At 43.0% G+C, this 14,335-nt stretch overlaps 1 protein-coding gene across 10 annotated transcripts in view; it reads left to right on the top strand.

Moving 5' to 3' along the window:
• TANC2 (tetratricopeptide repeat, ankyrin repeat and coiled-coil containing 2) overlaps positions 1–14,335 on the top strand; it is a 780,830-nt gene that overhangs the window by 529,842 nt on the left and 236,653 nt on the right. For all 10 annotated transcript variants that reach the window (XM_090044146.1, XM_090044147.1, XM_090044150.1 and 7 more), the window contains one exon: positions 916–1,102. In XM_090044146.1, coding sequence (XP_089900272.1) covers positions 916–1,102 — 187 coding nt within the window. The remainder of the gene's footprint in view (positions 1–915; positions 1,103–14,335) is intronic.

Consider the following 14,335-nt stretch of genomic DNA (forward strand, 5'->3'; position numbering starts at 1 on the left):
GGGCTCCAGAGGAGCTGACTGGGGCATGAGGGTGCTTCATTGCAGGGCTTGACAGCAGGCAGCCCTTGTACTGAAGCACCCTCATGCCCCAGGCAGCCAGGTCAGTGTCTATATGTGCACTGCTGTGCATGAAGACATTTCTCCGCAGGGTAGTACTTGTATTTACAAGTAATACCCTTCTGCAGAGTTTATTCATTTTGTGTTCTCTAATAGGAGTGCATGTGTAGATGCCGAGACATTTACTGCAGAGCTAATTAGTCGGCTCCACAGTAAATCTCTCAAGTAGATGTGCCCACTGGAAGCAAAATGCTAAACTACCCTACAAACTTGAGTCATGACACACAAACAATAAAGTTACTTCACAGTGGATGCGTCTACGTGTGCCACCATGGCACCGTTGTTCCTGCGCTGTCTTTACTACTTCCAAAAGGAAGTAATAAATGACAGCACAGTAGCAGCCAGTACTGCGCCGTGTGCACCATGCATGGTTATTTTTAGACACTACATCGCTGTAGCGATGCTCTATAATGGGGGGGAGAAGTGCGTCACTATGACAATGTAGCCGTGGCATCACAGGTTTTGCCTGCAGATGTTACGTTGCTGTAGCACATTGCTATGGTGACATAGCATTACATGTAGATGCTCCCAGTAAATCTCAGCTTGTACAAACTTCTCTAGATTTCCAGTTGAACTTAGGGCATAGGGTCTTTTGTAAAAGAAATGTAAAACAAACTATCAGTGCTTTTCATTTTTTCCAGATGCAGAGTCTGAGTACACTGGGCATTTTCACATTGTAGAGTAAATCCATTTTTTGTTCTTTATTATGAGTCAAATTCTCAAGCGAGAGGTACAGAAATACTTTTTTTTCACAGTAATTGATCATGGTGAATGATTTTTCTGGTTTCGTTTTTTCAGACCTCAGCGGTAACTCAGAGGATAAGTCCCTGCTCTACACTGACAAGCAGCACAGCCTCACCACCAGCCAACAGTCCCTGCTCCACCCTCCCTCCAGTCAGTACAAACGTCACATCCAAGGATTGCAACTATGGGGCTGTTACCAGTCCTACATCCACTCTTGAAAGCAGAGATAGTGGTATTATAGGTAAGTAGTGTCCTCTCTCTGTAATATAGCTTTTTTTTTGTAATACTAACCTAGGCAATCATTTTTTGTGTTTGGTGAACAGGTAGTGTTTAAGATTACATGATGGGGCTGTCTGACTTGACTACTATTTAACAGGACATGCTAGCATCATTCAGATTTTTACCATCTAATATGGCTGAGTGGAGGTATTCTCCATTTCTCACTCTCCAGGGTTTGATAAAATTGTGCAAAACGAATTAATGTTGGCATGAGTATCAGGATGAAAGAGATTAAGAGGGGGTTTTTTAAGTCCTAGAAAAAATTAAAATGAAGATATAAAGAAGGCAAAACTTTGTTTTTCCTTCATTGTATGCTTTTTCCTTCTTTCCTCAGTATTATCTCTGTCTTCCTCTTCCCGTTTTCTCAGATTTGCTTTCTTTTGCTCCTTTTCAACCTTCTTCCCCAAATCCTACTTTTTCTGCATGACATTTTCCCTCTGTCTGTAAGGTTACATTTTTGGTCCACGGTCACCATTTCTGGATGCTGAAGAGCACATAATACTGGCGCTTATATACCAAAGCACTGTAGGATTTGCAGTAACAGTGCGTGATATTGAGAGATTAGTCGCAATTGTTTTTGTCAGTCTCTGCACTAAGTTAAAAATAGTAACCCTTCCTAATCTAACAGTGTTGGCTTCGTAGTTTTAGAGGAGTTACAGTAATTAGCTTATGCAGAGTAGTCCCTACACTTTTCCTGTGAGGTTGTCACATCAGTCACCTTCAATCTTCTTTTTGTTTTAAAATGAAACAGAAAGCATTTTCAGTGTTCTCAACCCCTGTGGTTGACCACTGGAAGGACAGTACTCCCAAGAGAACGAGACCTATTACAGTTTGTATGTCCCCTATGAATGACTGCAGTCTGTACCTGTGACTTGTCTGAACCTTTAGGTGAATGAGCTCCCCTTCTTCCTCCCATGCTCGCTAGTTTTCTGCAGCACAACCATCAGCAAACCTAGCCTATAGCCTCATACTTTGTCCAAGCTGTTTACAGTACTATATTTACTCAAATCCAAGATGAGGTTTTTACCCTCTGTCTACAGGGGGGGAAACGAGCTTCATCTTAGATTTGAGTACCAGATCTCCACATCTGCCCTGGCCCCAGTCTTAGCCCAGGGCCAGAGCCAGAGCAGCAGTGCAGGTCAAGGGAAGCAGCAGCAGCGCAGGTCAAGGGAAGCAGCAGCAGCATAAGTGTGGGATGGGACAGTAGCACATTGGTGGATGTCACAGCAGCACGCACTGCTTTGACCTGTGCTGCTGCCCCATTCCCCCTTCCCCAACTCACACTGTTGTTGTATCCCCTGACGCACTTGGGTCGGGGGGGTGTGGTAGTAGTAACACACCTGAGGAATGGAGCAGCAGTGCATTAGGGGATGGGGCATGCATCATGAATGGGGACTCATGCCGCACTAAACATTGGTGAGGGGGGTCATCTTAAATTCAACCTTGTCTTGAATTCATTTAAACATGGTAGCTCTTGTATGTAGAATGGAAAGAAACACATTTGGATGTGGTATTTTAGTTCAATACCAATAAAAGACACAATTGAGGAAAAATGAATTGCTGTGTAAATCAAGTAGGATGTTTCTAGCTCAGTAGTCCTTCTCATGTTTCCAATATTGAATGTTTTGCTGGCTGAAGGAATTGTATACCTTTGTAGCTGTCAACATGATAAAAGAAAATGGACAAACCAGACTCAAAATTTTATAATTTTCCTAGTCATTGTTTTGTTGGTTGGCTGATCAGGAAATCTAGACTTAATTTCAGCATTTCCACTTCCAGAAAGTGGCAAGTGTTTATATCCCTTTTGCTTTTGTAATGGTATTTTATAAATTACTCCAAATTAGCTATTCAGTGGTTTAATGACCTCTGGGTGAGTTCTGAAGCATAACGCTGTTCTCTGTTTGTGGTCCTTGGTCAGAACCTCAGTCTGTTCAATCTGCAAGATCCATTAAATGAAGTTATCCTGGGAATCATGAATGACAACATAGTATCTGGGTTAGACCAGATTATAGTTCGTGTCTAGGCCTGTGAGTTATTTTCCATCTAGGAAATATGGGAAAGCTCTGAAAAACTGTGGAGTAGTTTTTCCCTATTTTTTTCCTTTCTTCCAACAAAAAAAGAGTTCAGCAGGAATTTTTTCAACCAGGTCTAGTTTTTCCATACTTCTGCTCTTTTCTCTAATGTGTATGGATATTTTGACCACTGTGGAAGTTGATTTATTGTAGGAATTGACATGCAGTTTTGTCATTAAATTAGAGACTTCTAGAGGTATGATATAAGTCTGTGGTATTTCCTAATCACACTGAGAGATGATTATTTGCATGACCAAGCAAGCTGTGGAATGATCTTTAATGCAGTATACAGTGGACAGAATCTTCTCCAAATATGACACATTTCACACCTTTTGTAAGATTAGTCTGGTTATCGCTGAGAGAACACATGTTAAGGACCTCTCTTTCCAAAGGGGCAAGGATCAGGTTTCTCCTTTCGATGCTTTCCCAGTGTAGAAGCCTTGCTAAATGCATTACAGTTGCCTTCTACTACATGTATACATACCTATAAACAGATGAATAACATAGTAACTGTAATTGGCATGAGATAATATTTCTATTTATCAGCTCAGGTGAAAAAGGGAGGTACCGTTACTGAGGAAAAGTGAACCTTCTAAGGAAATGTGTAGCTCTTCCCCTATCGTGAATAAAGATTGGGAAGAATACAGGAAATGCTTAGAGGATTTCTCTCAACAGGTTAGATTGACAGGTGCACAGTCTTGAAGTAGGAGTCAGAAGTCTTGGGATGTAAACCCTTTTGAAAGTGATCACCCTAACCAAGAATGCATCTGAAAGGAATATAACAGCATTTCCTGTATTCTTCTCAGAGAGAAGAGGTCCTCATCTTAAGGACCTCTCTTCCCAAAGGGGCAAGGATCAGGTTTTTCCTTTCCTGTATTCTTCTCAATCTTTATTCATGATAGGGGAAGAGCTACACATTTCCTTAGAAGATTCACTTTTCCTCAGTAACGGTACCTCCCCTTTTCGCCTGAGCTGATAAATAGAAATATTATCTCATGCCAATTACAGTTACTATATTATGTATCTGTTTATAAGTATGCATACATGTAGTTTATTTCAAAGCCATCCCATTATCATATACTTTGGATCACCAGACTCCTTGCTTCTAGGAGTCTCATGCCAATATCTAGATATGGTTGGGAACTGCAAGACACATACTATGTAGATTTTGCCTTCTGAAATTCCCATACATGAGAAGAGAAGAAATAAATAGAGTTACCCTTCCATTCCATGATAATATTTATTAGGGACATGCAGTATAACAGCTACACATGCATTTTCAAATTGAGTTTGCACTCTCATTTTGCATAAAGATCCACTGTAACACTGCTACATATTATTAGATGCCTTGAGGGTCTGCATCCTAGACATACCTGCCTCTTTTTGGCACAGTCTTGCTTCTTTCATTCAGGCTGTAAATCTCCAGGAATCTGGGCAGGAGCATTTCTAGTAGCACATCACTCCCTAGAAGTAGGAAGCTGCACTGCACTTTCTCTCTCTTCAGAGCCCAATTGCTTAGCAGCTGGTTGTCAACAAAAAAAACCCCTCCCCTGCTTCCTTTAGGGTAGACTCCACACTGTATATGTCAGAGGTGTCAAAAATATGGCCCATGGACTGGATCTGGCCCATGGAGCTGTCTGATGCCTCCCGGTGCTTCCTGTGGGTTTCTGAGCCATGGATATGTGGCAGTGGTGGCAGCTCCTGAACCATACAGTGCAGCCTGGCAATGGCTTCAGTAACATGCACTGCAGCGTGGGCTGTGCAACACAGCCCAGTGGCAGCAGCTCTGGGGCCATGCAGCATCACTCATCCAGCCTGTGGGACCAAAACAGTTTGATACTCCTGATGTATGTCAACCCACATTTCCCTAGCAGCTTACGAGCTACAGTCTGCCTCCTTTCCATCTTTTATGTGCAATCCATATGGAATTCTTTGGTTTCAGTTTCTTAACAATTGAAACCAGGACACTAGTTTGCTGGCACATCATTTGTGTTCTCTTACCTCTTAATAATGTCACAATCGTAAGTCACCTCTGTATTGTATGCTAAAATAAAATACAGTGGTTCCTGAACTGTTTCAGAGAGCTGACTAGTCGCATGGCATTTGTCTCGCCTTCTTGCTTCCAGCTGCCAAGTCACATTAAAGACATCTAACAACAGAATACTTCTCTAATATTACTTTTCACTTAAACAGATGCTAGGTTTTCCTCTGGGATGTGGGATGTGATCACAAATTTGGGGATGAGCCAGAAATCTTTGCTACTAGGATGTGGTCCAAACTGAAATAATTATGAAAGGTCTGGTTTCAGGACAACAAAAAACAGCAACAAACTCATCTTATTGTGCCTGCCTGTTATTTGTACTTGGTATAAAAAAATTGGTTTTTTTTTTCCATAATGTATCTGAGCACATCTTAACATCATTTTACCCATTTACTTTGATGGTCTCTGTGGATCCATTGTCAAACTTGTATATCTTCATTTACATACCTAAATTTCTGGTTTAGGCATATAAATAAGGAACGTGCCTTGGGACTTTGGTGGATAACATGGGTATTTAAGCAACTATATATAGCTGTAAGGCCCCAATCTTGGGAAGTCATATTTAGAAATTGGTCTGTATGGCTGCATCCACACAAGCAGGGGCATGTGCTTACACAGCAGCACAAATAGTAGCAGCACATATTAGTGCCACTACTTTTTGCCTCTGCGCATACCCCTGCACATGCAGTTTGTTGTGGGACACAGTCCCGCTGTAGGCAAACTGCCTGTGCTTAGCTCCTCCTGGCTCCCAGTGTGCTGCTCTGGCTGGACTACGTGTACTACAGGGGTGGGGGGTGTCTGGCTGGGGCACAAGGCAAGTTCCTTATTTATATGCTTACATTTAGGTGCATAAATGAAGATATAGAAGTTTAACAATGGATCCTCAGTGCAAGGCTAGCTGGCAGGCAGCCGTCACGCTGAGGCACCCAGCATCCCAGCCAGCTATGGAAAGGCACGTGGAGATGGGGGAGCAGCACACTAGGAGCCAGGAGGAGCTCAGCATTTGTCCTGGTGCATGCTATTTTGGTGTGCTTTACGCTGTTTTTTTTCTGGGGGTTCTTTTTGCTACTGGGAAGTCCTGGTATCAAATTTTGCCCCCGTGCTGCAAATTAGCAACACCACACCCAGTTTAACCTGCAACCTGCAGTTTGTGGCGCAACAAAGAGGTTTGTATCATCATAAACTGCATGTGCCTGCAAGTGTGAATTCAGCCTATGTGTCAGTTCCACTGGTGCTCTGCAAGTCCAGTTCCTTCTGAATTATTTGATTAGTGTGAATTTCCTGGATGTTTTCTAGATCTTGTTCCCATGGTTTTACATCCCGATTATAAATAAAATGAATTGGCCGCCATCTCCTGCTTACTGAGCTCCAGAATAAATTCATTGTTTGTGCTAGTGTTGGTTACTTTGAAGCCCTGTACTGTCCAGTGGGAACAAAGTTGGCATATTTAGCCATTCAATGTATCAAATACTTTAAAAATACAGAGTCCTTCAGGCTCTAGCACTCTGCACTTCTTCAAGGACAGGAATATGTACTTCCTAAAAAGGAAACTCCCAGTTTCTCTTTTAGATGAATTCTATTGATGATCTATGCACACTTCTAAAGGGTTTTGCTCTGCATTTCCCATGAAGGAAAATATCTGTTGATTTTAATCTGCTTCCTTCAATTAATTGCATTTGTTTAGTTGTATGAGAGATGTAGGTTCCTACCCCAACATTTTATTCTATCATTTACTGCTATATCCCAAATTATATTTTAACTGCAATTGCTGTGGTGGCATTAACAATTCTTATTTGGCTGCAGCATTGGTTATCCCTATGTGCGTTAAGAACAGGGTGATTTTTTTTTCTACTCTTTTTTTCAATTTAAGGAAGGTTGCTGGTTTTTTATATTATTTAACTGGAGCTGTTTTCTTTCTTTACGTGAACACATGTTTCTCTGAAACATACAAACTAGTTGGTTTAGCGATCTTATAAATCATACAAGTGAGGCAGCTGGTTTGTATAGTTCTAAGCTTACTTTTCTTATCACAGTTCTGTTAGAAAAGTACAATCTAGGTTATAAGCATTTTTGTACATCATTATTCCCTCCCCCCCACATTTTGTAGGCTCAGTCTCACTAGCTTATGCATTATATAAATGATCTTCAGAATTTCAGTTTAAAATATTTTGGTTATGTGATGGAGAGATGATAATTGTGCCTTGAGAAGAAAAAATAAGCCCTGCAGATAAAGGAAAAGCACCAGCTAAATATTTATTCTTATGACACTTATGATAAGGCTTAAAAGTTTATTTCATTTACATTTCTTCTTGTAGCTGGCAAAATTCCTAATAAGTGCAAAACTTAAGGTGTAAAAGGAAAGGAAGTTTGGGGAGGTGAAAGGTAAGGTGACACCAGAGATAGAAACAGGTCATTGCTTTTTCCTGTGAGCCACTGAATTCTTTTCTTGCAAGGAGAGTAACTGGTGAAAATGCTGACCTGATTTTAACCCCAGACTAGCTTCCAGGTTTTTTTCGCTCTGACAACATAAAAGCAGCCAACTGTTAATGTTCAAGAACTGCTACTGAAAAAAAAAACTGGTAACAGAATCACGTGCTTCTGAGATGAAAACTCGTACATCAAGTTCCAGCAAGAAACAGAGTTTTAAGTCTTAGTTGCTAACCATTTAAATAAATTAGAAACTATGAGTGATCACCAGTTGCCTTATGCAAGACAATGAAATAAAATATAAAATACAGGGCTTGGCATGTTTGTTGCAGTCCGCTACTTTGTTTGCAGTCTTTAGTTGCCTGAAGATTCAAAAGAATAACAGCTTTGCATTTTGAATCTTCCTGGGAGAAGCAGCATTTGTGGTTGTGCAGTTGAACCAATCATGGAATGGATGTGTATGTTTCTTCCTGCAAGTAAGCATTTGCGAGGGCCTTCAGGTTCTTCCCCTCTTAAATGTCATTTTCTTAAATGAGATTTTTGATGGTGGTTAGTGAGCATTAAAAAATTGAGGCTGAAATAGCTTAAACCATGAACTGTGCAGTCAGGCTGCAGGGCTGCATAGGATGGCTACATCTGATACGACCTGGGCGGCCTGCTTCTCTTCAGTTTCCTAAGATTTTAACTGTTGTAGCATCTCAGCATGAGGCAACGGGTCTTCATTCCAAAAAGTCTGCTGGTAAAGCAGCTTTCATGTGCAGTGTTCATCATCTCTTCCTCCGACTCCCTTCTTTATACCCAGCAGGTCCCTACAGATTTGTGTATTTCTGTGTGTAAAAATAGCTTTGTTAACAAGTTCATGTAGAGTGCATATTAAACAGAATAGGTGATTCTAACAGCAGAACAAGCTGGTTCGATTTACAAGTCACTACCTGGAGAACAGTAGAGCAGCTCAAAAGGCACTGTTGGATAAATCCAGGTTAAATATTCTTTGTGGTCTTAGACGGAAAAACTTAATTCTAATACTCTTGTTTGGTGCTTGCTAATCAATCAGCTTTCTAAGAACTCCACAAACCTTGTTAATCAAATAAGCCTTCTCATTTGAGCCCCTCGCAGACAGGAGCAGCTAGCTGTAAAAGGTTTAATTTTGATAAGTGCTGAGCTTTTGTACACTACTGCATGTGAACCCTGAGAATTATTACGGTGGCAGTTAGAGAGATGGAAAAAGAGAGTAAGTACCAGGCATCTAATCAGGTGCAAGGAAAAAAATCACTGGGGTCATGGCAATATCACTTGACCCTTTTTTTTACTCCATTTCATTAACAAGCACAAATTGCATAAAAAGAAAGCTGCATTCAGCTCATGTGCATTGTGGCATGGTTTGCTGGTACTCTTGAGGGTAGGTGGTCCAAACAGTGTATCTACCGTAAAGCAAAAGTATTAATTAAAAGATGTATGTCACCATGCATATTCAGTCTGTGTTTGGAAAGCTATTTGAAATACACTTTTTTTGTTGCATTGAGTTTAAGGATCCCATTCTGCCTCTCACTGAGAGAGAGTATCCCCATCCTATAAAGGAAGTCCTACTGAAATTAGCAAGACTGTTTACTATATTTACCTGAATCCAAGATGACCTTGAATTCAAGATGACCCCCTCCCCAATAATCACATTCTATACCTGGAAAAATTATGAATTTGTTGCAATTGTCCATGTATAGACTTTAATTATTGGGGGGGGAGTCATTTTAAATTTGTCCTCTCCACACTGCTCCAGTGGGGGAAGTAGTGGCAGGAGGCGAGGTGGTAGGAAAGGCAGTAGGGAGCATACAGGTGATAGGACAGGCAGTGCAGAGAAGTAGGTGGGGTATAACCCTTGCCCCTTGTCCCCCCCCACCTTGCTTTCTGCTGCCTGTCCACACCCCTCTGTGACTTCTGCCCCCTACCCCACCAGTGCTTGCCACCTCGCCACACCCTCCACAGCCTCAGGGCCTCCTGCCTTATCTCCTCCTCCTCCTGCAGCCTCTGTTCCCCACTCCACCACTACCCTTAATCTGGCTCTGGCAGATTCCATCCCCACCACAACCTGGGGCACAGAAAATGTGTTTTGTTCCACCTCAGCCAGGCTCCTTAGCAGTGTTGGCAGTAGGGTGACCACCTTTTCAAAATGGAAAGGAGGGATACATGCCTGTATCTCTCCCCACCTCTTCCCCCAGCCAAGCTGAGTGGGGTGTGCATGTGGACTGCAGGCTCAGGGCTCCCCACCCTGCTGCCTTTCCTTCTGGAGCGCTACATCAGCTGTATGCCCCCTATCCCCCGGCAGCATCAGGGGATGCAACTCAACATTAACGTTGCTCTCGTTGCTGCCAGGCAGTCAGGGGGCATGTGGCCAGTGGGGGGGGCTTCCAAGGGAAAGCCAGCAGGGTGGGGAGCCTTGAGCCCACAGCCTGCATCTCCTCCTGCACAAATTTTTTTTGGGGGGGGCAAATGCCCCCCCAAGGGGTGTGCACAGCAGTGGAGAGATGCCCCCCTGCATTCCCTGGATGAGCTGCCTGTGGTGCTGTCCAGTTCCATGCCCCAGGATCTGGCCCCAGGATCTGGCCCCATGTGCTGCCCCAGTTGGGCAACACTCCCAGCCCCTGCCCCGCTCCTTTCTTCACTATAGAAGCTTCAGTCTGCCCCCCAATGCTCCCCCTTTGCCCCCCACCGTAGACTTTACCTGCAGGGAGCTTCTCTCCATGCTGCCTTGCTGTATACCTGGCCACATACATGTGTGCACACGCCCACATGCACATGGCACCAGCTGTGTCCCACTCGTGGCAGCCCCATGCAGTCTGTTGGAGGCTGGAATGCTGCCAGCCTGCAAAAGAAAGCCTGCCATTTCCCAATCCCTCCATGATGCTGTGAATCCAGGACAAGTGCTGTCCTGGAGTAATGCAACCTGGTACCTGGACTTGATATTCCCATTCCAGTACTGTCCTGCCCAGTTAGGGACAGAGATGGGTGGTCACCCAAAGTAGCACAGTGACAGTTCTGGCCAGGCCCTGGAATTAGGGTTAGAGCTGCCATGCTGCTGCCACTGCTATGGGGCTAGGCTGTGGCCAAAGCAAACGCATGCTTTGCAGGGCCAGATTAACCCTTTAGGCAAACAAACTCATGGGCCCCGGGCCAGTCTAGACCCACCTCCCTATGTCCACACTGCCACTTGTGGGGAGCAGGGCTTGGAGCTGCTGCTAGGAAGCATCTGCTATGGCAGTGAGGCCAGCAGAGGGGAAGGGAAGGGGAGGGAGGCGGGCAGACCCATTTGTGCTGCCACTGCAGAGGGAAGGACTGGGCTTCCCTGCAGCTCAGGGACCCAGGCATGTGTCTAGTTTGCCCATGTGTTAATCCAGCCCTGATGCTTCGTTCTTCAGACATTGACATGAGAGAAAACAACAGACTGTGGCCCTTAAAATGGCAAGAAGGAAAAGCTGAGGGAATTACTGCTTAGAAGGGAAATGATTGCTTGAAGTCCATGACTGAAAGAAGAAGGTAGGGTGCCTCAGAGGTGTAACAACGAGGGCTGGCCCAGCCAGCTACAGTGGCTGGGCTGGCAGCAGTGGTAGCTATTCTACTTGTACAGTAAGTGGGCTGATGTGCCAGTCGCCCACCACTTGTTACATTACTGAGGTGTCTGCTGCAATGACGAGAAAGTTTATGCCCAGCGCACAGGCCAGTGTGACAAATGGCACAAACCGTAGAGCGAACAGAACATGTATGCAGCAATAAACTGGACAGACTGGGCCAGTCGTAGCCAGAGGGAGACTGTTGGCAACTCTGAAGATTTTTATTATGGACACTGCCATACGTGGCGTTTTCCTTAAGTTCCTAGCTATTGAGGCATGTGGTTAGCTGAGAATCTCAGCTTTCATTTTAAAAAATAATCTGAAATAATAAAAGAGCAAAACTTGATGGAAGGGCTTAATCAGAGTTACATGACTGGATGACTATGAAGGCTACAGCCATCCTTCTGGGATGATGTCTGCTCTCATGTTGGGAAGCAAATTCCCCAACAAATTATCTTGCTGGTAACTAATGCAGGGTGTGGTTTCAGGCAAAGAAAGTAGAAGAATGACACGTGGTATATATGCACATCTCCAAGTGCAACACAATCTGTGTCCTGGATAATTTTGGTGAGTCACTGCTAAATTATTTAATTCCAGAGACTGCTCAAGTTTGATTGCTTGTATCAGCGAGACATTTAAATAATATTTCTTTTTTATCTTCAGCCCCTTTCAGTCATCAGTATTACTGACCTCTGCATGAGATTTGGATTTATGATAATAGGCTTATTTAAAATACATAATATTAGACATGACAGACAGAATATATTAAACGTTTGCCCAGTGTTGCTTCTGCCAGTGATAAGCTGAAGTAGAAACTGGTCTGTTTGATCTCATGATCACGGTATTTACATTAGGTAATCTGTTCTACAAGCCTGGGTGTGGCTTGCTTTCTGTGCAGTAATGCTGTTTTATCTAGGCCTTACATTTCCGGAATGAGTATCAGGCGTGAATCTCCAGTGTCACTGATACATTAACTTCCTTCTTCATTCTGCTCATCTGCTGATTGATTAGGGAATTAAATTTAGAGCAGAAAGAATAAAGGGTCAGGATGAGGCGGCTTTCAAGGTACTGTTCAATATATTTGAAGCCCTTTTGAGTATTAGCTGTCATTTATAAGTGCTCTTTGAGGTTTGAAACTGAAATCAGCTTGATTGTTTAAATTCTCTATCTCTCTCTTGTTTGTTTGTTATTAGCCAATGATCCCCCCCCTCCCCGTTTTTGCAAATGAGACCATTGCTTCAACTGTTCTAGGGAAAATTAAGCACGCAATTATGTGGACTTTGACTTCTCCAGCCTTGAATACTATTGGCTTAAAATCTGTATTTATCAGAAAGAAGCCTTTGCTTCTGCTGATATGTGTTGTCTAGCTATAGTAATTCTCTTCTTCTGAAAGCTCTACAAGGTTCTGGTTGGAGGTCATTACTGTTCAGAGGGGTGTTTCTTTTGACTGCATCATACTCCTGCACAAAGCTGCCAAAGGGCAGAGGAGTTCATCGGGGTGAAGTGAATCCTGCCTACCCGGTTTCTATATATGGTAGCCTAATTCTCAAGAATGATGTGAATCCTGCCTACCCAGTTTCTATATATGGTAGCCTAATTCTCAAGAATGATGTGTGGTGCATATTTACATGAATTCTTGTGTGGTTGCTTCACAGAATACTTTTTAGGTGTATTTTAGATTGTGTCAGCTAATACAGGTACTCCTAACTTAATGCCATCCCGGTTAACGTTGTTTTGTTATTACATTGCCGATCTATTAGAGAACACATGTATGACATGTGCCCCCAGAGGCTGGGGGGCCACGACAGTGGCGGGAGCATGGCAGTGGGAGTAAGCAGGAGCTCCTTCAGATGCCCCGGCATTGTCGGCAGCCGGGGGGGTGGCAAGCGCCAACCAGAGGTCAGTGACCACCCACAGGCGCTGCCAGCAGTGTTGGTGGCAGCCACCAGTGATCGTGGACCACCAGCAGACGCTGTTGGCAGCTGTGTGGCAAGTGGCGACTGCCCGCAGGTGCCACTGACAGTGTCAGCGACGCCTTTTTCTAGGGGTGCACCACCACGTTTAGGGGGCGCACATGTACCTGCGTGCACCCTCTATGTGTCATCCCTGAGAAAACTACTTGTTTAAAATCATGCAATGTTTGGTTATAATGTTGTTTGGCCACTGACTACTAGTAGGTAACTACTGAGACATAATTGGAGTCGCTTAACATCATTTCACTTAGTCCCATTTTTCAAGAACATAACTACGATGTTAAGTGAGGAATAGCTGTACAGTGTAGCACAAACAGTGTCTATTTAGAGCTATTTAGCGAGTTTGGTGTTTAAAGGTTTTAGTACTTAATTTAAATTCAGATTGCGTAGTTAGGCACCTTGAGGTAGTTATCTCTGTAAAAAAATAGCAAAAACGTTTTCTTGTAGTCTAGACATATTCTAATTCTCATGCTGTTGATGCCAGTTATAGTTACTGAAAATCACTTTCCATTATTCCTTTATATTTCCATATGCTCAAAACTTTCTGTATTGTTTACATTGGAGCCAAAATTTTCCAGGAATGCTCTTTGCCTAAAGGAGAATTTAGGGCAAATTCCAAAACATTGTGTAAGTTTTGGAGAGAGCAGTTTAAGACCTTAGATTTTAGGACGTAAACTGGTTTTTAATTGATGGGGATTAGGAAGAAATTCTCTCAGATACAGGATATCACGTAACTGCATGGAAATTCCTGTGAAAGATGTGATTCTTCCCACTGCCACAGACTGGATACTGGTCTAAATGTACTGTTCCTGTGATATAATAATACTATTAATTTGTTTCTATGAAAGAAAAATACTTTTTACTTACAGTGAAATAATTCTAAATAAAATGTTTTGCAAGGGCAGAAAAACCGGCCAAAGTTTGAAACTGAAAAGTTGACATAGACATATTGGTGAGCCCTTAGTTGATGGCGAAGGAAATTAGAAATAAGCATAAAACATAGTTCAGAAGCATGTCCTTTTCCAGCATCGAAGTCCATATTTTCCCTGACAAGCCCAGTGCTGCTGCTTTCAGACTGCT

The sequence above is a fragment of the Crocodylus siamensis genome, chromosome 4 (genome assembly GCF_052110815.1).
Source record: "Crocodylus siamensis isolate JL-2025a chromosome 4, ASM5211081v1, whole genome shotgun sequence".
In the NCBI taxonomy this organism is placed as follows: Eukaryota; Metazoa; Chordata; order Crocodylia; family Crocodylidae; genus Crocodylus; species Crocodylus siamensis.